This window comes from Haliotis cracherodii, unplaced genomic scaffold, assembly GCF_022045235.1.
Source record: "Haliotis cracherodii isolate W230 unplaced genomic scaffold, xgHalCrac1.p SCAF_10, whole genome shotgun sequence".
Classification (NCBI taxonomy): domain Eukaryota; kingdom Metazoa; phylum Mollusca; class Gastropoda; order Lepetellida; family Haliotidae; genus Haliotis; species Haliotis cracherodii.
In genome coordinates this window covers 41337556-41364123 of record NW_027266265.1, presented here as the reverse complement: position 1 = coordinate 41364123, position 26568 = coordinate 41337556, and the positions used below count along the sequence as shown (strand labels likewise).

Genomic DNA, 26568 nt, shown 5'->3' with positions numbered 1-26568 from the left:
TTGTCGGCCTTGGTCGGACGTCATTCAGGTGTCTTTGAATCTCGTCCCACAGGTGCTCATCAATGGGATTTAAATCGGGACTGAGGGCAGACCACTGCATGGTTCTGATGCCATTCTGCTGGAAGAAGTCTCTTGTTGCTCTCGCAGTGTGGGCACGAGCGTTATCATGCCGAAACTCGTGGTTGCGACGACGTGCCAAATGAGGTACGGCGTGTGGTCTCAAGACTTGATCAATGTACCGAGCTGCTTTGACACCATAACCTCACCCTGGACCGATGTTCTGTAAGGCCACAGGGCCGACCCTCTGTGCAAGACCAATTCCACCCCACACCATGATGCTCGGACCACCCAACGAGTCTCTCTCAACACTACAAGCATCCGAATAATGTGCCCCACGGCGGCGCCAGACTCTCTGTCTTCCAATCTGCTGTTGAGATACAGTATCGGCTCTTGTCTGAGAAGAGGAGTCTTCTCAACTGCTGGTGGCGCCAATGCTGGTGCTGTGTTGCCTACTGAAGACGGTCCCGGACAGAATAGGTCCTGGGTGTGGCCGGTGACAGTGGAGGTGTCTGCTCGTCAATCGTCGACGCACGGTGTCCGCACTAATGTGTCGCTGGTGTGTCTCCATGGTCTATCGAGCAGTTTCCGCAGCAGTAACAAAGCGATCTTGAAAATGCTGTCGCACAATCTTACGATCCTGGCGTCGGGTGGTGACCTTTGGTCTTCCAAACCATGGTCGGCCATCTGTAGTGTTGGTGGTCCTGTATATGGTCCTTACATGGGCTTGAAATGCATTGGCTACTTGCCGTGTGGTTTGTTCAGCTTGCAATCGTCCAAGGGACTGGTGTCACTGATTTCTTGTCAATCTTGGCATGTGGTAGCAATTCAATAACGAATGGATGTTACCAGATCTGGGTGGGTTTTTATAGGGCAAGAAATAGGGGAACGCATGTGCATTTCCATTTGCATGGAACTCACGTGCATCGGGTTACCATGACCGTTGCCGTTAACGCTCGATTTTATTGTCTTCTGCTTTGTTTTTTTATCATCAAATTTCATTTTTCCTGACAAGTTAATGTTAATGTTTTTACAAATATTACCCATATATTTAAATGACAACTTTTCATGCAATGTTACTTGGGGCTACGTTTCTTTTGCGGTTCAGTATATATTGTAAATGCCAAAATGATGTATCAAGAGATATTGACAAAAGCGCATGGAGTTTATTCTACCGACATGTGAAGACAGCACTACTTCATCCCTTTTAACTGACGCGGTCCAAGGTCAACTTTTACCTATCCTGGCGGCCAATATGCAACTGCCGTCTTATACACAATCCCGCACTCGCGTCTTCCTGCGTTACGGCAGTTAGTAGAACCCTCTCCCTCAAATGTATCCTCCAAGACATAACCTTCTCTCGTTAAGTAAATTCTACTCTTTCTCAGCGTCTTTGCTACCGAGCTGAGACAAAGAGACCAACCACCATAAAGTAATTAAGGTCCAATATAAACAAACCTCATAAATATTATCACTGGAAGTCATACTACAGACGTTCAATGTCAAATCACACAAATGTTTCAATGACAATAACTTTTTCTTGGATCATGTATTCTCTTAAAACCACAACAAAACTCAAATTCTCCTACTAAATCACGTCTAAAAACGAGACGTTTGCAAGTACATACCTAATTGTGTTATATTATTTTTGTCAGGATATCAAAAGTTGCTCTCCTTGTAAATACCTCGAATTTCAGCTTTACCTGGGTCCTTATTTCGTCAAAAGTGTGTTCCCTCTGAAATGAGTGTGTCACACGGATTGCGATGATTAGGCTCCCGATAGACCGATGTTTTAATTTTTGTGTGCAAAGGCATGTTAGTTTTGAAGTATGAAAGGGTATTAGATACCTGATTTTGAACAAACAGAATCACGCACTTTTTCAGTATCACGGTTGAATGCTATTTGTATGCCATATAGGCATAGCAGTATTTGCCTTTGAATTCCGCACCGTTGTGTTCTTACATTTTGTGTCAAGTCAGCAACAATGCCGCAAATGGAGAATTGTTGAATTTAATTCTTAAATGTTTCCCTTACATATAAGATATGCTCATTGTTCTATTTATGTCGTCTTGGGTCTATATTATGCCTGTTACCGTTTTTAAAATCATAAATGTATATGACCTGTATATTGTCGTTGTACATGTATCAAATTTGAATCAATAATGTCAAGAACCGCAGTTTACTTTGTAAAAACACCCAAGCACAAAGCTGTTATCAAGCAACTGTATCGTGATAACGTCAAAGACACAGTTTCTTGCAGTATCTGATATTTTTAGAAACGCTAACACTAACTCACCGGTACAAAGTAGACAATGTTGGTGATATAAATATACTTTATTTGAATGTTAATAATGAATACAAACATATCTATATATTCAATTTCAATCACGGAATTTGCAGGTAATAAAGCTTAATTTTACACAGGTATGGGTCAATAATCATCTATGCTCTTTATTTCAATAACCTTATGGTCACAAATAGCACTACCCGGTAACCCAACCTGACTAGTCTGTTATACAGACCTTGAAACAAAATTAGGAAAAGAACCTATGTGCAAGTCTGTATAAATTTAGCAAATCCAGATGTCTACAGTTAAGTCATTCAAATTCCTTGCTTCTATCATATTTAAAAGAGATGTCTTGTGTTATTATTTTTTCAGAGACCCAAGTTAAGTGACGGCCTGGAATATGAGCTACTTTGCCTTGATAACCAGATACATGTGGTTGACCAATATGACGGCCAGCATAACATGAAACAATGAACGTTCCTTCACATGCTTGTACTAACATGACCGCCCATGTTTACTAACAAAACATTAGGATACAACACGGTTACTACAAAGATATATCATGCAAACATAAGTCAAGCTTCCATAATTGACAGGATTCTATTTGGTCTCCCTACAAGGCATGAGAGACGTCAACGGCAACACAAACTCGTGATTGTCCGTCTGGTAATCGGGCTGGTAATCTTTCAGAGCTGGTTTCCAATCCTTTGAAGGTCGTAGTGTCTGGTAGAACCTCTGCAATCAAAGAAACAAAAACGATGTATCTGCAAAGAGCAATATAACACTTTAAAAAAATAGTCATACTTGTACTTTCCACTAGCAAAAGTTCAACATTTTATAGTCACTAGTTCTGAACATGATGTAAGAAGTTTTTAATCCAAGCCAACTGTCAAACTACATGATGCTTGACAAATGATCAAGTACAATTATTTTTCTCCAACTACAAATGCATGGTATTCAACACATATTTTAATCATAAATATTATCATTCTTAACTATGAGCAAGGTCGATTGTAGGTAGGATCGCATTCTAATAACAGTTTATTAGATTGTGCGGCACAAGTAATGGTACAACATTAACTGACCTGCCATAATGTCCCTTTGGCCCTGCTGAGCTCCCATACCATAACTACAGGTATAGGGAAGATAGGTAGCATGGAGAACAGGAACCCAATGCCCCGCGCTGCAGCAGGGTACGTGTACCCGTCGTATGTGGGCATCTGGTAACCAGTCACAGTCGCAACAAATACCACCTGTGGATTAGAAAACAAGATTAGTTTACTGATATCCGTAATTGTGGTAATCTGTTGTCCCTTATGAGGGAGGAATACCATCTTAAAGTCTTACCAACAGGATGATAGGGTTAGAGATACACCAGCAGAAACGCATAATGACACCCGGTCGTCTTCCCAGCATCAGCTCTATGTCACGGCCAAAACGTTGTACGCCTGGGAAACATAAACTCAATGTCAGCTACCACGTTCACGCAAAATATCCAGTCATGCACATGTAACTTGAGTTTCTATAGCTTGTCATGTAAAGGCACAAATCAACTTTTAGAAAAAAAAGCATACATGAAACAAATCCTACGAGACAAGTTCTTCATTTGACGTTTGGGATTAATGATTTAAAGACAAGCGAGCAATGACATGTTTACATGGTGTAACTGAGATATATTTCTGATAGGTCATTGTATTGGTTCTGTTCTTAGTGTGCGGCGCCAAAGAATACGTAGAATAACAGTATTTACAGGACACAATATCCTCTTAGTTGAAATCAGATCGCGGTTTATGAACCTTACCATATATCCAACCAATGATGACAGATTCGAGAAGCCCGGTGATGACCAAACAAAAGGCGGAAGTAAACCAATCCATTAACTGGAAGATGTAGATACCTCCCTGGAATGCATTTTGTTTTAATACAACTATGTGAGTAATGTGAAACTAGAAGGTTTGTTGAGATTCAAATGCTAAGAGAAACAGTACCCTTTTGCATGTAACAAGTTTGTGTGTGGATCTATACTTGCAGCATTATATTTGGTCAGAAACATGCCCAGTCGCAGCAGAGAGGTTGTGACTGCTAACGGAGGCACACTCACTACTCAGAGCAGTGGCATTTCTTTTCTGAGTGCGGCAACAGTTCACATTGCTTTTGTTGTGTTCATAATTAATGGTATTAATTTACACCACCTGAACTAGAAATAAAAGAGACCAGTGAAACCGCCTGATCTATTTCATATTTAGATCTATGCATAAAAATTCAGAGTGACAAAAGCTATCCACAAGACTGTACGACAAAAGTGATGACCTCAACTTTCAAATAGTTTCAACTTTCCATTAACGTCGAGCAATTATCCAGTAGCTCCAGCCTTAGGTGTCTGCATTTCACAATTTTTTTAGGTACACTGGATGATGTCCAAATGGAAATGTTTATATTTTGTCGCTTTTTGTTTCATTACGCTACCGAGTAATACTCTTTCCATGCCATGTGATACTTTTTCATTCTGTTCCATGGTAATTGGCTATGATTGAACAGTGTTTCAATGTATTGGTAAGTTTATTTTGATATTGAACAATCACTTTTACACACAACACCTTTTTTTGTTACTATTGTGTGGAAATGTGTATGTGTTTTTGGTTAAGCCAAGCTGAAACGTGGTTATAAGGATGCATTCAATAATCATTTCGGATCTTTGTAATGTGTAATATTTCAAATTGGGGACATACATTTAGCGTTAATGGCAGCGAAACCAGGAAGAAGAGAATGGCCATTCCTCCAGTTACAAAGGTCCTGTAACGCTGTAACTTGTGTGGGAAGGCGTCGACAATTCCTGCCACAAGGTTTTCAAACATCCCAAACTGGAATTACAGAATTAAGACATTACGTTGAACACCTTGAACCATCACTAATTGATAGTGATTCGTAGACACATGTTTATGATATTGTCACAATTTAACCACGTGCTCTTCAGCAGACATGTCTTATGATTATCGAAATTGTTATGTCGTTCGTATTATCATTAATATATTTACAAAGGAACGTTTACCTGAAGCCAGCATAAAACTGTATGCAATGCCAGTCATTTTATCTCATTGCACTGAGTCAGAAGGATACGACATTTGTAGGTATTGATATTATTTGACATACATTTTATTGTAACAATACAGAGATAAATAGTAATTCATCAGTGGAAGAATAAGTGATTAAAAAGGTAGGCATTAACATTGAATATATGACTGGCACTTTCTTATTGTTTGACATAATGTGAACAAAATCTGTTACCTGACTGTCCAGGCCAAGCGTGAAGAGCATTAGGAAAAAGAGCACGGCCCATAGCTGGGGAAGAGGCATCTTGGTGATGGCTTCTGGGTAGGCTACTAATGCTAGACCCGGGCCTGAAACATTGAAATATAATTTTCAGAAAGCTAATGTGTCTTTCACTCGAAATGATTCTCGTTGGCAAACCGAAAAAAAACTGTTAAAACCAATAATTACTTCAAAGTACTATTGCTACATTTATATGACTAGATGACTAGATGATGTTTATGTTAGCTGTCCTTATGGAATGATCATAACACTAAAGTACTGTCAGAAATCTAGAAAAATGCTTTTTGCCCGTTGTAAAAGGATAGACTCTTTCACAGACTGTTGCTATTGAAATATCGATCGACTAACAATCGACCTACATGTGGTTTGAAGTATTTCAGTCACAAGGAGTCCTATCGACAATTTTACAGGAGAAAAATCAGAACGAAAACAGATCAAAGAATGAAAGTTGTCCAAAACGGACTATAGCAATATGCGCACGTGACTCCGTTATAATGATAATAAAGTAGTCCACATAAAACATCTAACCCGCACCAAAAAATATCATTGGAGAAAATTCTAGATGTGCGTCTTCTAAAATAACAAAATGATGCTGCATTTGTTTTGTCAACACTGCTCCCATTAAGCATGTTACATTACATTTGCACAGCCATAGCCATGGTCCTCGACATTGCATCTGTACTAGAAAAGTTTAGAGAGATAGAGGGAAACAATTATTAGTTTAGATAGGGTGTATTACCGAACTCCCCAAGCTATGGGGATTTCAATTCATACCAACAAGTCTACGGTATGATAAACAAAACAGAGAACGTATATGGGTGGTCTCAAAAATAAAACCGGGATGTGAAAGGATATTAGACAGCTTTGATACAGAGTGATTAGGCGTATAGTTTTCAAGCTTTCTGAGCAGAAGGTACCTCCGACTTGTAGTAAAATTTGGGAGGAAATTGAAAACAATTAATGTTTCCCGTACTGCATTAAATATTGTTCTCCACGAGATTTTCGATACACTGAGTATGGCGATGACTGAGCAGTTTTCAGGGGAAAATATTCCATCCTGTCTGAGGTCACATTATCTCCTCACCATTCATAACTATCGCAGTCAGGGCTTCCAGGTCATTGGCCTAGATGGAACCTAAGTGAATAAGAATTGTTCCACTGACTACATGTGGCTACCGTCAGATGGACGAAAAGCACCATTGGAGCCATCAGATAAAAGGTAATCGTCTCATTGTTTTCCACGCCGGAACCTTTTGATTTTTGGCTTATTGATGGATATGAGCTAGTTTTCGAGGCGAAAGAAAAACTGGTGAGTATCACAAGGACTTGTTTGGAGATAATGTGTTCATGATGTAAACATCAGTTACCGCTAAATCCTCACAACCTCAGTGTCACTGTCACTGGATAACGTCAGTTAATATAACGGCCCGTGAAGATCCGGGGTAGAATAGATCTTAAGCAACTCATGCTTGTCGTAAAAGGCGACTATATATGTTTGTCGTATGAGGCTACTAACGGGATGAGGTGGTCAGGCTCGCTGACTTGGCTGATGCATGTCATCGATCCCAATTGCGGGGATCGATGCTCATGTTGTCAGTCACTGGATTGTCTGGTCAAGACTCGATTATATACAGATCGCCGTCATATCGCTGGAATATACGGCGTTTAACAACAAACAAACAGTTCATATAACGTTGGGAACCAGACTCTGTAGCGCCAACCATGAGTAGTCAGAAGGCGACTATATAACATCTTGCAATGTCGATTTCAGACAATCTGAAACGCAAGTTCAACTCATGGAGAAAATTCGCCTGAATAAAAAAACAGTAAAGTACAGGACATATGTCCTGGTGGCACTACACGGTCACGATGTCTTACCTACGCCAGTCAGACGTTGTGAGCTCAACCCTATAGAGCCTGTCTTGGCTAATTGTTAAGGGTTCGTGGCAAGACATAACACAACATTGAAACTCACGCATGTCAAAGGGAGGGTCAACGTAGTCTTTGCTAGATATCAGCTTTGTTGAACCAGTTATCATACCTTTGGGTGATGGTGCAGATTTATATTCATCACCAGTGGAGTCAGATGCTATACCTGAAGAAATCATCTTTTAGAACATCATATACTTCTTGATTCAAAACACCACAACCTTCCAATACTCATCCCGTCGCACAGCTATAATTTTTACAAGCAAATTTAATGCAGTACATATTCTAAATTGCTATCCCATCAACGCATACCTCAGTTAAGTACAATAACAGCAAATATTTTGAGACCACCCCCAAATCAGGTGACATTTGCACCTGTGAGAATGCACGGGCCGGTGTGAGGTCAAAACCTAGGGACAGGTGTTAGGTTATAGGACGTTTCACACATGCATGACCATACACGAATATTTTCTAAGTTTATCATCATCTTACCTGTAAAAGTACCTTTTCAGACTAATCACATGATGATTTGCGCTATTTTCATAGAATTCGTAACTATTATCATATAAAAGCATTTTTCTAGCATTTCGGGCAATACTTGTCTCAATAATCAGTTGGGTATTCACTGAATATTAATTACGTCCTATAATACCCCAAATATACATATTTGCAATTTGGTCATATATTATCATTTTATTGAAGGGGCACATTTAATACACAACATATAAACAAAACAAACAACAAATATACTTTGAGCAGAATGCATGCTTGAGATAATAAACACAACAATGAGCGTAGTGTTCAGCTCAGGCATAGATGAGGTGAGCTGCGTTCCTTCGTGCGAAACACCCTGCTCGGGGCCGTTTGTACCCTTGCAGACGAAAGGCCATTCTAAACAGTTACATTTAGATATAAATATTGTAATTGCTCTGTTGAGGATTTAAAAGATATTAGATGCTGACTAAGCACAACAAACGATGAGGAGAGGACCTTATTGACTTTAGATACTAAACAGTAAAGGTTGGGAAACAATGGACTGCTTAAGAAGGAGGCACATGTTAGATTATCGGTGACATGATCCTTATTACAGTATACAAAACAAATAATAAAAGGTGTAAGTGTCACACTGTTACAAAATCACTACCCCCGGGTATTAACATTTTTACCCATTGAAATAGCATCAGACGTGTCCCATCTTCGTAACATTAGGGGGGCACGGGTGGCCCAGTCGTCTAAGGCGCCGCGATTAGCTGTGCAGAGTTGCGTCCCTTGGGCACGCCAGAAACCTATGATTGTGGGTTCGAATCCCGGTTCGCCCCGATTATGTTTCTAGGTTTGTCAGCACCATACCCGTGCTCGTGGGTTTCACCGAAGTGGTAAACGTCTGAGACCTGCATCTCTTCGGGCTTTCCTCCCACATTAAGCTGTCACGCCGTGATATAACTGGAATACTGTTAAAAGCGGCGTTAAAGCCAACTCACTCACACTCACTCATAACATTAGAATTTTTGTTGTAACTGACAAATGGTTATTTACTAACCTTCTGTAGCCACCTCAGTGATGCTGAGGTTGGCCTCTTTGGCCATAAATCCAACCACGGAGAAGATGACGAAGCCACTGTAGAAACTGGTCAGACCGTCAGCAAGAGTTACTATGATGGCGTCCCTGGGAAGATTTATATTTGCATCTACAATATACTGTGTGTGGTAACGTTTACTTGATCATTAATACATTTATTAATATATAATGTAAACAAATGATTTGATTTATATATTTCTTTCGTACAATTTATTCTCATTTTGACATCTTGTATTTTACAATTGTTGGTTACTTCTTAAAACCTCTCACCTGATGACTTTTAGATGACACGTTAATATTTTACTAATTATTTGTGTTACTATTTCCATAGTCCTGCACCATGACTGTTTTTTTGGGTCATAAAATAAACATATTCAACAATCAAGAAACGTATACAAAAGCCAGATCTAGCTAGCTCTATTGCACATAATCAGCATACGGAATGGTTTTTTTTAATTTCAAGAGTCACTATTTCCATGGAAGTATCACATTTGTGTGCACTTTATTTAGTTCAATGTTTATTATTTACACGTCATTATGGTCAGTCAGTTTGACTGTATCTTTTGCCCGGGGCAACAGACTGAGAACTGATATAATGACATATTTATTAATTGATTTCCCAAACTACATGTTTCCAAGTTGTACCAGGGAAGGAGACCGTGAAAAAATGAAAATGTCACAGTTATAACAAAACAGGATCCACGCCCTAACAAAGTGTCATGACAGCAGTCTATCGCCTTATTATAGCCGAATTAAAGTGGAGCTTGGAGTTAGGCATTGACAACACCAAACACTGGTATGCCTGCCCCTATCGGATCACTAATGACTACGGCATAAAGATAAAAGATAATAAACTCACACCCATCCCAGTATATTTTTTTTGTTTTATTTAATATTCAGATATTATATATTGTCTTTTATTGTATACATGTGTGTGTCATTTGTAGTAAAATAAAAAAATATGAGTCATATTTCATTAAAGGTCATATTTCACAGTCATTAAAATAAAAACCAGTATTTTCATTGCCTGGGATGACGAAGCAAGTTTCATGCACTGTTACCGCCCTTGAAAGTTAACTCCCTTGGATCGTCTGCTGGCGTAAAACCGAAACAAAACAAGATGAGTAACAACGTTTCACCCTGTGATACTTACTACTTAATATCATACAACCTTTACATTACAGAAGAGTAACACCATGCTGTCCGATGTGTTCTTGTTTGACTTGAGTACCCAAACTTGCGATGAGGCAGCCCACTTATCTTTGCCATCATTGTCGCTTCATTTTATATATGTATCAAAGCGCTTTCCCACTTATGCGTCACAAAACATCTGAATATATTTTTTAAAGGATTCATGTTCTTCCAAATATGGAGAATCGACAATATATATAGAAAATGATAAAAAAACCCAACAGAATTATGTATGTATTCATAAACACTTATTATATAGTCTGAATCGTACTATCGATTTCTACTGGATATGGAAAGTGTTTTGAAGCTTTATTGACATGAACAAAGCCGATTCTCTCTCTCTCTTTCTCTCTCTCTCTCTCTCTCTCTCACACACACACACACACACACACACACACACACACACACACACACACACTGCTACAGACGGGATAGCTGGTTTTGATTGCAGTCCTCGTTTGGCCCTTCCTATCTAAGTATTGGTATGAAAGTCAACTTCTATTTCAAAAACTAATTTACAGATATCATTAAAATATGTCCATTGAAGTTGGAGGACATTTTTCTTTCGAACCCATCCCCATGCAGTATTTCTTCATGTTGCACAAAAAAAGCCAAACGCATCCTATTTCGATAAGTGATCCTGAATTCAAATATAGCCCTGATTATAATAGCGTTACATACAGTCGACTTTATCGAATATCTAGAGAAAATAATTGGATGAAAAGAATCGCGTTCTTTAATTTAAATTTTGCAAACAAGGGAATTGGTGCCTTAAATTCTCAGACAAAAATCAGTTTCCCCAAATGTCCCACAATATTTCAAATTTCAGGAACACCAACAATTTCATGTTCCTATACGAACACAATTTCATCCAGGATGTTCACTTGTAGGAATATGCTGCAGAATCTGGACTTGGCAGCTCATGATGTAAATTCCACTACTTGTGTATGCCAAGACTCATCATAATGCTATCAACCCCTCGGCCATGTTATCAGGACTTATCTATTGTTGACAATGACAACCTTCGTCAGTTATTAGAATATGGACCAAAATACCGCGAGAAACGTCATACCAATTGGGATCACAACATTACAATCATTATGGATGTTGTCGAAGAAAATGCCAAAATATTGGGCCAAAAGAGAAGAGGAGCCTGTGAGTGTCTTTCAGAGTGGGTGCGTGATGTTGCCATTGGTAGAATGCACAAACTTGAAAATAGGAAACGGAATTTGAATAAACTCATTCTGTTCAAGCCAGCTGTCAGGTGTCTGGTTACCCTACGTGAAAAGTTTGTTTTTCTTTCCACTGACAAGGCCTCAAATAAAATGAAATCGTTATATGAAAATAAAGCGAAAAAACCCTTTCCATGTCCAATAGAATTCTCGAGTCGATTTTACGATTCCGACCACATCATGAGCATGTGGCAAACTTAAGGAAACATTCATTCCTTGATCCATCAGGCTTTTGGTACAAAACATGGTAGCCTACAGACACAGTTACGTATCTATATTCAGAGGTTCAGGACAATTCGTGAAAAATGAAAGCAAATGCCATCTGAAGTCTTCTGAGAAAGTAATATGTGAAATGCTTGACTTCCTCATTGATAACATGTACGTAAAATTTGGGGATAAGACATTTAGGCAGGAAGTAGGCATCCCCATGGGCACCAATTGTGCCCCCCCCCCCCCCTTCCCGCGGTTCTGTTTCTTTATGCATAAAAATCGGAATTTCAGCTCGGATAAGCAAAGTCTAACAAGATAATATGGCCAAGAAGTTTAACTTATGGTTTAGGTATATTCATTATCTGATATCGTTCAATAACAATCAAATAGCCAATTCCCTTCCACTGATTTACCCATCCAAACTAGAAAGAAAGGAGACCAGTGAGACCACATCATTTGTTTCATATTTACATCTATGCATAAAGATTCAGACTTCAACTTTCCCTTCATGTCGAGCAATATTCCAGCAGCTCTAGCCTTTGGTGTATTTGATACGGAAAGGGTTTTGTCGCTTTATTTATATTAATTATTTTGTTTGTTAAGTTGTAATGTGGAACTATTTTGTGCACACGCTGTCGACTAGTGTAGTGACTGAGAATGTAACTTGGCCAGCTGTTGGAAAACCTTCCAAAATAATGGAACCAAACACAGTAAATCACGCATGCCGCAACAAACCGAGTGCGCACACATTCAATTGGTTGTGATCTCCATTGAAACTATGGCGGGTTTTAATCATTAGGATGCACACTTTATGGGGATTGTGTCTTGTTCATAATTTGGTTATTCTATATATAAAGAATGTACATATTCTATATTTTGTTTGCTCTCTGCTGGTTTTCATAGGTAGGCTTGGAAAATGGGGCATTTTAGTATCAAAATGAATATTGTAAATATAATATTTCATGCTTTTTGTCATTTCATGAAGTGTGCAAAAGTGTTTTTTAAACTTCACTCGATGAGATATACATCGTATTTGACAAAAATGAACGAGTGTCGGTCTCTATATATTTCATAACACACGTCACATCAATTCGCCTATTTCATTTGAAAGGTGCAACTGTATCGGAATGCAGCTAGTATGTAGGCATACTTTACAGAAATAATGACAATAATAACACTCGAACCACCTGAAGCAGTTGTTGTGGAATTTGTTGTAGCTGGCCATAGTGATGACTGACCCCCAGGCTGCTCCAAGGGAGAAGAATACCTGCAGGGCTGCCTCAATCCACACCTGCAAGATACATCAAGTAAGGCGGACATGATCATTGTGCATGTGTTGCATGTTAACATTTATTTGTATTACATTTCAATTGCAAGGGTGATACCTATGTTTTTTTTACTCACGGGGTGATGAGGTCGCTAATCACATGAAGTGCTTTCAAGGTCAAGCTGGAGTTATTTTTTATTCACATAATTCATTACACTTCTCCAAGATGTGTACTAGGGAAATGAGTCTTTCTGTGTATTAAGTTTCGCATTACACTTGTGTTTTACCAACACGGAACTGAAACAATTAAATTGAATAGCCAATTCTGTGGAAGAGGCAAGATACTTTAGTCTTGTGACAGTAGGTATGCATTTCACCAAACAACGCATGGTGGTTTTCTGGGTCTCCTGTTTTGGTAAGCAATTGCAAAATTTGTTTCTATATTCATGGCCATTGCTTAGCCATTTCTGTTAACACTGTAATATAATTTGGTATATGATCGGTTAGTTGTGGATTTGTCCTGTTTTTCGAATTTTGTGTATTGTATGTTTTGAACTTGACTTCTTGCTGATCTCTCACAAAATGCATTTGGTTGCACTATAAACGTTGGATGCAAAGAAGCTGAAGTTTAAGCTATTCAAGTTGTTCATTATGAACAGACAGAGCCTGCTGTCTGTGCGGCGTCAGGCAAGAAACCAACACGTAATTTTGTATGCAAATTGTGTGAGTGGCAAGTGCTACCGGTAGGGCAGGACATGCTTATCTTTCTTGCAAACACCTGGTGTCATCACTGATTTTCAATGATCCAATCGTCATTTTCGAAATGGAATCTGTTCCGGAGGATAATCGAGACAGTTTATTCTCTTGCTTTGACGTTTTCTTTTTACCTGAATTTGGTCTGAACTTCCGGGGTTTGGTTATAAGCTCAATAGCATTTTTGAATTGTGTTGAGATAACTACAACAGAAATGACATTAAAACTGTCCAACACTGTGTTGCAATGGGAACACATTTCTTAAAAAAAATGTTGGGCTTCTCGGGTCTGTCATTTGATCGTCTGCGAGGTTTTCATGAAGCCGTATCATAGCAGAAGTGATGCTGTGCGGCGTCAGGCATTAAGCAAACACTTTTTTTTATCCAAATTGTGAGTGGTGGGTGCCACTGATTTTCGCGAACACCTGGTGTCATCACTTATTTTTAGTGACCCATTCATATAATTTTCATAGCTGTTTTGCTTTTTTACATAAACAATACTTCCGTCTTTTGCGGCGGATAATCGTGACTGGTTATTCTCTGGCATTGTCGTTTAATGTTTATAAGGGCAACCGTCATGTAAATGGAGATTCTTTGAGGTTTTGCATGATTATGACTGCCTTCGCAGTTGTCATGGCAAACTGTAATGTAATTTGGTATACGTTTAGTTAGCAGTGGAACTAAACTTATGTTTTGATCGTTCTCTTGGTTTTTCTCATTTTTGCCTCTATGAAAATATTTTCCTCTGAAATTATCAGACTGAGGAAGCTGAACTTGGGCATGTGATATCATCATTTTATCCCCAAATCATTGCGATTTTTGTGTGGTATTTCAATATCATTGCTCCCAACGTCTTTTGTCAAGTCTCTTTCTATTGCTGACATATCTAGGTGCCATATTTAATAAGCTATTCATATCGATTTCCGTGCTAACATAACATACATGAAGAGGTATTTAAGTTTTTAAACTCCATAACTAAAGATATGACTTACAGAATAATTTGCAAGCTTTGAAAAGTCTGGGTATATGTAAAACTTGATGCCATCTGCAGCACCTGGTAGAAGCAAGCCTCGGATCAGCAGAATCGTCAGCAGGATGTATGGAAGCAGTGCTGTGACATACACCACCTGCAACATGTATTGGAAAATAAGCTTGCAGGCAATTGTTGAACTGCAGCGTTTGGGTTTCTTTTGCAGTTCCTTTTGGAAGGACTGATCCCGATTGTCACACGTGACCATACTCTAGAAGATGACAATACCTTGCCGAGAGATTTGATACCCTTGATTAGGCACAGGAAAATGAACAGCCAGGACACAAAGAGACATCCCACGAGATGAGGTTGTAAGGTTCCCATGTCGTCCAAACCATCAGACTTCCGTAACACGTAGTACCTATGATATGTGTGGATAAGCAACACGAGTTAGTTTTATAATTTCGTCACCCACAAATTAAGTGTGTAAGTTGGTGTGTGCCATTCATTTAAAAACAAATATGTACCAGGAAATCATTCCGTTCCATGTTTGGATAAACTAGATAAGCTACCATTCGAAATCAGTGATTCTAAATATTCAGTAGTTGCAAGGAAGTCAGGGATAAGAATGAAAACAAACGTTATTTCTCAATTTACCACAATGCTTCTGTTAGCATGTCTTTTCAGGTGATGTTCATCTCACTGATAAAGTGATAAACTATAATTCTAAAAGATAACTAACTTTTAACTAGCTATGGCTCTTACTGGTGATATATGCAAAAGACTGATTTTCATTTCCAACCTCTAGTTGCTGACAAAGCTTCCATTCGATCGCAACAGAGAACATTACAATATCTTGAAAACGCGAATGCCATAGTGGTTTTCAGATGTGTACCCTTATCAAAAGGAAGTTAACAAATAGTGTACGTACTGCCAAAATTCCTCGGCTGCTGTTTTGTCACCAAATCCAGTCCTGGATACATTACTAAGAGTTATGTTGCCCATGGAAGACCTGAGAAAGACCGTTGCATTATCGTAGTTATAACCAACGTCGGAGGCTGCGACTGGAATTGTCGAGTTCAGCTCAGTGCCATTATCATGCACAGGGCCGATACATGTGTCCGTGTTCCACCAGTTGTCGCACGTGAACCAGGGTAGTGTTGGATAGAAGGAGTTGATGAAGTAGAACATGACCCAGGCTAGTACGGCCACGTAGTAGATACTTGTGATCCCAGAGACAATACAACATCCCCATCCTATCCCTGAAATGTTTAAAGTTAACTAAAAATGTTTTGGTGAAAAAATTAGTGTAGTTACCAGTCGGGGTTGACCATAGATGGATAACATGTTTATAAAAATATTATACTTGCCACATTTGTTTCACAATCTGTGACTAAAGATCCATGTCATCAGATCACTTTTGAAGAGAATCAAATCCATAAACTTGACCTTTTGTATGGCTAGGTGTCACGAATCTGCTAATGCCCCGGTCACGTGACCTCTCTTCTCTCAGGCTTTATTTCAGACACAACTCGGCGGTCGTCGTTGTTGTTCAGTGTCATTGCATTCTGTGTTAGGGAATTAGTGGCCCGACTATTTTATTCTCTTGCGATTAAATGGCACACTCATACCTTGTATTGATGTATGTTATCTCTTATATATTCTTGTATTGAGTGAATGAAAATGGTTTTACGCCGGTTGCGAGTGAGTGTTATAATGTCTGTAATCATAAAAGTTGAACTGTGTTAGTTAGAATAATGCAAACTAAAATCCTTTGGAGCGTACATATAATCATTCGTATGATCATGTTTCTGAATGATAGAATCGGAAAAGCCAGGGCTTTACTTGAATGCTTCAGTCTGTGTTTAATTGGGTTTAGGGGCGGGGTCGTGAGAATGTACTATTTATTGTTGATACCATCAAAAGACATCCAACTTAGTATGGCTTTTCATTTTAGATTCAAGACATATTTGTGCGCTTACATATATTCATCGGGATTGTTCAGGACAATTTATGAGAAAATGAAAGCATATTTCATCCAAACTTTACTTAGCAAACAATATATGCTTAACTTCCTTATAGATAACATAAGGCACTTAGAAGTAAGAGATTTAGGCAAGAAGTTCTCATCCCCTCTTTGTTGATCTGTTTCTTTATGAATATGAATCGTAATGTCAACACAAGGGAATTGGGCCACGACGTTTAACTTAAGCTTCAGTTATATCTATGATATGATATGGTTCAGTGATGGTCAGATAGTCAGTTCCCCTTCACTTATTTACCCACATGAACTTTTTCATACTTTGATCTTTACATAAAGATTAAGAGTGACAATAACTATTCACAAGGCTGTAATACAAGAGGGATGACTTCAACTTTCCAACAGTCAACTTTTCCTTTATGTCGAACAATATTCTAGCAGCTACAGACTTTGGTGTCTACATAATCACAACTTTTGAGGTACAATGAGGTACAATGGAGAATGCTGTTTCAATGAAGAGAAGCAAATAGACTTGTTTAAAAAATGTTTGTATACACGTAGAACCCATTTCCAAATTTGACACATCATTGACCAAAATCCTGTTCGATTCAATTCTTATTGATTCAGGTGAACATTTTACATGGCTGGTGTAATATTTTGGATATCTAAGTAAGAGTGGCCATGTATATAATGAAAGTCCTATTTCTAAAATGTATATAAAATAGCGACATCAAACATGTGACCAACCTTTGAAGAGAGGGCAAAGTTTCCAGACAAACAGCGGACTTGTTCCCGAGAACTGACCCAAACAGACCTCCAAGTAAAACATCGGAATTCCAATTGCAAGCAGGAAGAAGAAAAACGGGATGAGGAAAGCCCCTACAATTAATGAAAAAATATCCTTCAGTTATGCAGATCTTCATTTTGTGAATACTGTTCGTTTAGTAATATTGAACTTCACTATTGAGGCAAAGCGGGTACAATCGGCGTGGTGCACATGTTTTTGTTTAGGGAAAATACAGTACGTAACGTCTGACAGTCCTTTATACATAAAACAGTAGGACAAAATAAGTCATCAACAAGACATTACCTCCTCCATTGCGCAGGCAAAGATAGGGAAACCGCCATAGATTAGACACTCCCACTGAATATCCAATGAGGGACAAGATGAAGTCCAACTTCCGGTCCCACTGGCCTCGTTCGTGTTTATATTCTGTCTTTTCTTCTGGTGTAGGTTTCACATAATCACTAGAGATTTCATTAATAAATGATGTTGTTTCGTCTTTGTGTACATGATCCATGACCTGTGGCGTTTGATAGAAAGAAAATGTTGACAAAAAAAATTCCTTGATAACTAAACTTATAAGGTCAGATTGGCATAATTTTCAGCCAACTAAAGACAAGGGTGAGTGAGTTAACACAATAAACATTTTTAAATGGCACAAAAGCCGTCCTGTGGATATATTGTAGCAAGTCAATACAACATGAAGCAAAAAAAGGTTCTTTGGGTATTTGTCAACAGGCAATGTTTGACGTCATCAGTTATCAATACAGGTAACCTGAGCATTATTGTTAGCTCATCTCAAAAATAGTCATCTTATAAGATCCCTCTCAACAGTTTTGGGGACTCGCTCCCCACTAGAAGTCGCCCAATCGGTCACTATGCTGAAAAAAATGTTTAATCCTTAAATTTAACCAATTGATAAGAATGCAAACGTTTCAGATTCTAAACATTCTATTACATATATAACATGTATAACATGTATATATATTGAGTAACATGTTTCAAATTGTCAGTTTTGTCTGAGAGGTTTACCTGATGTGGTATCACACAGAAACCGACATATGTCTTTTGAATAAATACATGATTTCATTGCCCTACGATAAAAGACTCTTTGCAGTTTTGGTAAAGCTATTGTTACAACTGTAGGTCTGCTGGACACGTATATTCATCTTATTGATTCGCGAAAAGGAGGGTAATTAAGTAACTCGGGAATGCCCCTATTAACTGTATTCCAAGTCCTGTGAACATGTTTACGGTTAATAAAAGTGGCAAAACCCTTTTCCATAAACACAAGAAATCGCTGCTAAATTGTACGATTCTCACTGTATCGTGATTATGTATTTTGAATCACTATCAAATAGTGATGATACCAGGTGTTCGCGAAAAGTAAAGATGCTTAGATTTTGGTGATTGTCACGGTGCTTAACTAACCATTCCGCCGTCAAAGCTAGAGTAACGACTCACCCAGGGAGGAGCACACTCGTAATTGTAAAAAGGTTTTGGATAGCGCACGTGAATGAAAAGTAAATAAATAGACAGACCGATTGCATTAAGGCTCATTAACAATCATAAATCAACTAATAGTTTTATAATGTGCTAATCAGTTGGCTGAAGGCGCAGCTTCGTCGCGAAACCCGTGGACTGACCAAAATGTGCAGCATGTAAGTGATTACAGCCGAAAATTTAACAAAGAACCCGAAGGAAATTCACATAAAATACATAAGCAATAACACACAAGGGGGCGCTCCAACAATCTGGAACATGGCACAGGTTATGAGGTTATGTAATGAGATTCCAACCCGAGTCGTGTTATAGATCATGCGTATGTTTAGTTAATAAAAGCGACAAAACCCTTTCCATATTCATAAGTAATCATAAAAGCGATAGTATGATTCCGACTATATTATGAGCATGTGTTTATGAATCATTACCAAAAAATTACGTTCGCGAAAAGGTGAGCGTATCCTGCCCCACCGGTGGCTACCGTCACAAACACATTCAAAGGCAAGTCAACTGTTCACCTTAGAAAACACGCGTACATGTCAAAATAGAGATATTGCATCGAACATCATTTTTGTCACTGATGCCTCAAATTTGGAAATGTCCTCCTCATGTCTACCATAAAACCTATGGAAAGCTTTACCGAGGCCTTGAATGTTGTAACCTGTGAGAGTCAATTATGTTGTTTGAAATCTTAGCAGAGAAAGCATGCACGATTATATCCCAAAAGTTGTGAACTGTGTTTCCTACATGTCCATGTCCACAGAGAGACACAAACCATCAGCCGAAACCAGGCCAGTCTCAGGGACAAGGCGAAGCATGACAGCGGATCCATCTCTTCTATCTACGAAGAAGACCTAACAGGTACATATTTATAATGGGTGTAAATCCTGTAAGAGGCATCAGGATCCATGTCCATACCGGGGGTCCCGTACCACAAACCACGTAGACGGATGGCATTCATACATGAACGGATTGGACACTCGTATCCCAACCTCTTCAAATTTATTGACATCGTGAATACGGGACGAAGTAAAAGCAACACAATTTATGGATAACAACCTTTTTATTTACTGTAAAGGCGACTTTTCGGTTTAGATCCTAAAACCGTTGTTATGCGTCTGTTTTCATAAATTGTGTCTACTTTGTCATTCTTTATCTTGTAAGTAATGCCTATCAAGCAATTCAGGAACGAAGTCACAGTGAAATTCTAATGTTCCAGTTACAAGCTAGACGAAGACAGTCACTAAGATAGAAAAAATATAACACCCTGGATAACCAACTGGACAAGGAGAAAAGAAATTCATTGGAGTTAAGAACCAATCGTGTATACAGATGTTGTGTCCTACTTTATGTGACTCTGATTTTTTTGTAAACTGATCGTGATTGTGATATCTATAAAATATAACTTATAGTTCGTGTACTGCATATAATATCAATAATGAGAAAGCAAGCAATGTATGAAATAAAAGCATATGTACGAAATCACATCAAGTAAGCAGTGTTAGTGGTTATGTTACTAATATCAATTATTGTCAAATTGTCGTATGGACCGTTTGAATTACTAATGCGCCTAAATCACAACAGGTACTAAAATAATTGCAACTAGAACAACGACAATATCTACTCCACGACAAACTAATTATCAACAATAATGACAACCACAACAACAGCAAACATTGATATTAGTCTAGAACTCCGACTACTGTTGCTACTACTACTACTGCCAAAATTACTACTTCATATAGAGAGTTCAGTTGTCAAGTCAGTCAGGGCGTCAATGGGAGAGTGAGTATATTAGCTTCACGCAATGTCCTAGTCATGCACAACACGAAAAAGAAGCCAGCCAGGGTTCTTCAGAAGATTTCTAGTCATATGTAAATGTAACCCTAAAGGAAAACCATCGTCACCCTGTGTGACACTTAATGCTATCATAATCGATGTAACTATCATAAACAAGTGTTTTTTTAAGCCAACTCATATCTGAGTATTTTTTAATAGGGGCTAGTATTGTGCACTACCACTAGTAGCTAAAGTGATGACGTAAATCCTGCTGGGGTATCATGCAGGAGGCAGAGGTACTGTAAGTCCCTATGATCCCCTAGCCTAGCTGTGGTTACTGGTGGCCTATAGCCCGTGTTTTAAAACTGTATACATCATATTGTTGTGCTCAAATGTGTTTCATAAATTGTTTTTAAGTATAGTATGCTCAAATATGTTTCACAACTTGTTTTTAAATATAACTTTGCATAACTAAATTGTAAATATATTAACTTGGTCTCGTCGCTATATGGCTAAAGTAATGCCGATGCGACGTTAAATTTTAACTCACTCACGAAAGGAAAACTGTGCAGGATTTCGTTCTCTCACAAGTATCAGCACGCACAAACACAGATGAACAGTAATGTCTGTCATTGTGTGATATATACGACAACTTGAATTAGTAAGTGTTGGCACAGCACAGCATGGTGAGCTTTCGAAACAATTTATCAACAGATTTAAATAAAATAGTCAAGGACACACCCTTATCCTCTATTATCAATATGTTAAATTTTGCAAGCATGTGTACAGTTGTAAACATGCTACATTTCAAAGAGTGAAAGTTCACAACAATTTCGCTTTGTTTTCTTTTGTCAACACAAATAAAGGTGGTGCAATCGCCGGGCGTGCGACGCGACGACTGAATACAATTCAGCTCGGAATACTGTCTGCGTTTCAAAAGGTTATAAATACGACTGATATCTGATACTAATGTCTTTTCAGTTACACTTGAAATGGTTCGTCTTATGTGAATACCCCCCTCAATGTTGTTGTGTGCCTGTCCAAAAGAAAGAACGCATATAAAACTAGACGTTTTAATTAACATAGAAAGTTTCTCCCATCTCGGACTAGCAAAATATACTCACACGCAAAAGAAACGCAAGTGGTTTAGGAACCATAGGAACACATAATCGACACATTAGCCGGGACACTGTGATCCAACGTCTCCGTTCCAACAACCTCAGATGTCGCCGACCAGCACGTCGTCAAAGTTCTCAAACCACGGCATTGACAAGCACGACTTCAGTGGGCACAGGGTCATCGCAATTAGCGGCATCGTGAGTGGAGGCGTGTCATCTTCTCTCATGAAAGTCGATTTTGTGTCTCCCATGCAGACGGAGAGTCAAAATTTGGTGATCGTTTCGCTGACAGAAACGTTGTGGAAAGGGACCCATGGGGTGGATCTAGCGTCATGATATTGACAGGGATTGGACTTAATGCGAGACTTGGACCCATGTGCTTTCTGAATGTTGGTCAAGGTCGGGGACACGGCGTCACTGCTCAGCGGTATATCGACCAAGTGATCAGACCCCATGTTGTTCCATTTTTTGCACAACATCAACAACACATTTTCCAGCAGGACAACGCTCGTCCCCATGTTGCCAGAGCTACCATAGCCTTTCTGCAACCATACAACATCCGTGTCCTCCGTGGCCAGCCCTCATGATCAGCCCTGATCTGAACCCCATCGAACACCTGTGGGATGAGGTTCAAAGGCGTCTGCACAATGTGCGCCCAGTCCCTACAACTGCCGATGAACTACGCACAGCTGCTCTGGGTGTGTGCAGGAGGATCCCTAGGGCTTTCACAAATCGTCTGATCCACTCAGTGTACAGGAGATGTGTGGCAGTGATCAATGCTAATGGTGGTCACACCAGGTATTGACTGACATTTTGGGTATTGACCCGAAACTGTGTAAGCCCTTAACATTTGAAAAAAACAATTATGTCATCTGCCTTTTAATCCATTAAACTGTCTTCGGTCAAATTTTTGTCAATCTTGCCCTATAAGTATTTCTTGTCTTTACTGTTGAAAATAAATAACTTGTATACTGCATACCCGACTTGCGTTTCTTTTGCGTGTGAGTATATATTCACCCTATCGGTTTGAGTGTGTATTTGTATGATAATTGAAATAACAAAAAATGAAAAAATCTATAAAAAGAAGGATGATGTAAGCCTAACCGTAACACATCTAGTTTAGTTTACTTATTGAAGCCTTTGACAGGCATATATACTCAACAACAAAAGTTCCTGTGACACCGCTATTTTAGTGTATTTTTCAGACAAGTAAAGTTTGGTTTTCAATATTGTAGTACATGTATGGAATCAAGTCACAAAAACGCAACTGCTATGTTGTAATGTGCGCCAAGACCCCTAAGGTTACAGCAAGAAAACCCTTTCCATATCTAATAGAAACCTGCTAAAAGCTGAGTCGATTGTATGATTCCGACTATATCATGAGCATGTGTTAATGAATCACTATCAAATATTGATGATACATTGTACCAAGTGTTCGCGAAAAGGTGAGCATATCCTGCCCCACCGGCGGCACCCGTCGCAAACGCTTGCAAAGGCAAGTCAATTGTTCACCTTAAAAAAAAACACCGGAACATATGGTACTAGTCTAATAGGGAATTGCACCGGACATCATCATTTGTCACTCATGCGTCAAATTTGGAAATGTCCTTCACGTCCAACATGAAACTTTACTGAGGCTTGAATATTGTAACCTTGATCAAACAACTTCTGAACAGGAGTTGCTACTCTCCGTCCTGTCACGATATACATTATTCACTGTTGTATCTCAATTATAATTTACGATGTAGTCCAATCATTTTGTGTGTAAGCTTGTATAGACATTATTTTAATAGTATTTGATATATTAACGTGTATTTGTGTCTCGTAAAGTTTATAAGGCTTGAAGTTGCTAGTTTTCCTTATGTTACTGCCATGATTGTATACACTGTAAATGCAAAGTGTGACATATTAATAAAATACATTCTTCTTCTTCATAATTAGTCAAAATTGATATTGATCAGTGCCTGCGAAATACATTTCAGTTTGTCATCGCATGCATATGTTGCGTTCTTTGTTGCTCCTGGCTGCAATCGTATTGCTATGGATCATTAATACTGTTACTAGATTTGTCTGGATGTCCATGCCTCATTATCTCAAAAGTCCGGCTATCACGACGTTACACCACAGTCCCACTGTTTGCGTCACGCGTTGCCTATGCGTGTTTGGGGAATGAACTTCTAGGCAGTTTTGTCAAGGACTCCCTAGCCTTCAATAACATCGATATACCCACCCAAACTGAGACGTCCTGGAAATAAATACTATCTAAAAACCAAGTGAGTGAGTGAGTGAGTTGGGTTTAACGCCGCTTTTAACAGTATTCCAGTTATATCGCAGCGTGTCAGCTTAATGTGGGAGGAAAGCCCGAAGTGATGCAGGTCTCAGACGTTTACCACTTCGGTGAAACCCACGAGCACGGGTATGGTGCTGACAAACCTAGAAACATAATTGGGGCGAACCGGGATTCGAACCCACAATCACAGGTTTCTGGCGTAGCCCAAGGGACGCAACTCTGCACAGCGAATCGCGGCACCTTAGACGACTGATTAACAATAATAACTATATACCATACTTAAACCAAATCATTTACAATAGCTGACTTAGATATCCTCTCCAGGCACGAAACCCAATGAATCTTTTTATAAGAGACCACCCACTGTAGGGCACAAAAAAAGTACAATCAAATGACAATCAATCCACTCGGTTTCCCTATAGTCAATTGCAAAATCCAATAACAGTGGATCTTTCCTTAATTACCCCAAAAATTGTGCTGGGACGTTCATAATGACACCTAAGACAATTAACCATTGTCCCATCACAATTTCTTTTAATACAGTAATCAAACCATCTCCACCTTTAGACTCATCATTGGACCTAAAAAAAAACTAACTCTAAAAATATTTTCAGAACTTTACAAAAATATCTCACAACATTGACATGACAACCATTCAAAAAAGCACACTTAAGAAAAAAGTCTCTTAATAAATCAGAGAGAGACCATTCAAAATTACAATTGGCCAAACACTTAAGAAATAAAAATAAAGAAAATATTAGGGCAGCAAATGAAAAACATTGGAAAACTTTGTGTATTACCCTAACATACTAGAATCTTGTGGAAAAAAATCAAGGGGAATTCTAAAACAACTGTCTCACCAAATATTTTGAATCAACGAATAAAGCCAACCGCCCATTTTTCGAAGACCAGTAGCTCCACCAACCAACCAAAACTAAAAGCGATAAGACCCTTTCCATATTCAAAAGTGTGTTTCATGAATCACTATCAAATGGTGGTGATACCAAGTGTTCGCGAAAAAGTGAGCGTTTCCTGGCCAACTGGTGGCTCCTGTCACAATCACATGCAAAGGCAAGTAAATTATTCACCTGAAAACAAACCACGGGATCATATGGTACAAGTCAAAATAGGGAATTGCATCGACATCATTTTTGCCACTGATGAGTCAAAATTGGAAGTGTCCTCCACATGGTCACCATAAGACATTTTGAAAGTTTTCTTCTGAGGCCTTGAAAGTCGTATCCATGATCTAACAACTTCTGAGCAAGAGTCGTATGGCGCTCTTTGAACTCTTGGTGCAAAGGGCATGCTCGATTGTATCTCAAAAGTTTTGAGCTGCGGGAATATTGCTCGACATAAAGGGAAAGTTGAAAATTAGAAACTCCATATTACTAATTATAATATACCAAACTCCATACAATATAAAGCCATAAAAATAGCCATGGGAACCGGACCTGGTATCTCCATATTTACATTTTTATTATTATCTGGCACTATATCAATACTCCCCCGAAGACAACAAATCAGCCTCAAGTACTTGGCTGGGGCACAACATCATATATATATATATATATATATATATATATATATATATATATATATATATATATATATATATATATATATATATCCAACAATCATAACAAAATATTACCATACCAAAAACAATACGCAGAAAAACTAACGTAAACACCACACAAGCCTCTTACCTAAAACATTTCCTTAAACTCATACATAAAACACATACTACAAACACCACTACCAGACAAATACATACGATACAAACTTCCACCTGACACAGACACATCCTTAAACACTAAAATTCCAACTACATTTAAAAATTACGAAAGCAGAAAAATCAGCAAAAATCTCTCCACCAGACGCATATATACACAGATGAGTAATTAAATAAAAACAAACAACTGGACTAGGTATCCATGTTACACAACCAAAAGAAAATACCACAAGTTTTAATTGACTAATTTTTACTCATAGCAAAAGCGGGGAACTTTGCTGGAATATTGCTGAGTGCGGCGTTAAACAAAAACAACAATAATGAACGAGAGAGAGAGAGAGAGATTACATGCTTCAGACAACGTACCTTTAGCGTGTAAATACCTCCAAGCTCCTAGACCCGGCCCAACTCGTCAGTCTAGATATAATCTGGTGTCTATGTTTAAGCTGTTTGATATAATGTAGAAAGGGCCATGGTCGTAATTTGAATAAGACCTGCTTCCGCTATTGTGTAACATGTGGTGATATTGTGTTTCGTAAATGTGCTCCTGTTCATATGGCTTTTCATTGGATTT

The 26568-nt window shown here is 38.7% G+C and overlaps 1 protein-coding gene across 1 annotated transcript; it reads right to left on the bottom strand.

The window, feature by feature from the left end:
• Positions 1 to 2450: 2450 nt before the first annotated feature.
• On the bottom strand, positions 2451 to 26441 carry LOC139450673 (sodium- and chloride-dependent glycine transporter 1-like). Its single transcript, XM_071232474.1, has 14 exons — positions 26361 to 26441; positions 17876 to 18089; positions 17533 to 17664; positions 15736 to 16066; positions 15093 to 15225; positions 14827 to 14961; positions 13003 to 13106; positions 9145 to 9269; positions 5631 to 5743; positions 5075 to 5206; positions 4147 to 4246; positions 3693 to 3793; positions 3431 to 3598; positions 2451 to 3080 (listed from the first exon to the last, which is right to left on the bottom strand). Exons 2-14 carry the CDS (start codon positions 18084 to 18086, stop codon positions 2946 to 2948), a joined length of 1920 nt encoding a protein of 639 aa, XP_071088575.1. The 5' UTR covers positions 18087 to 18089; positions 26361 to 26441; the 3' UTR covers positions 2451 to 2945.
• Positions 26442 to 26568: the final 127 nt, after the last annotated feature.

Coding starts and splice junctions, on each gene's coding strand:
- LOC139450673 (XM_071232474.1), bottom strand. CDS start 18,086: ATGGATCATGTACACAAAGACGAAACAACATCATTTATTAATGAAATC. Junction 17,665..17,875: donor TTGCCTGCGCAATGGAGGAG/GTAATGTCTTGT, acceptor CATTAATTGTAG/GGGCTTTCCTCATCCCGTTT. Junction 16,067..17,532: donor ACTTTGCCCTCTCTTCAAAG/GTTGGTCACATG, acceptor TAAACATTTCAG/GGATAGGATGGGGATGTTGT.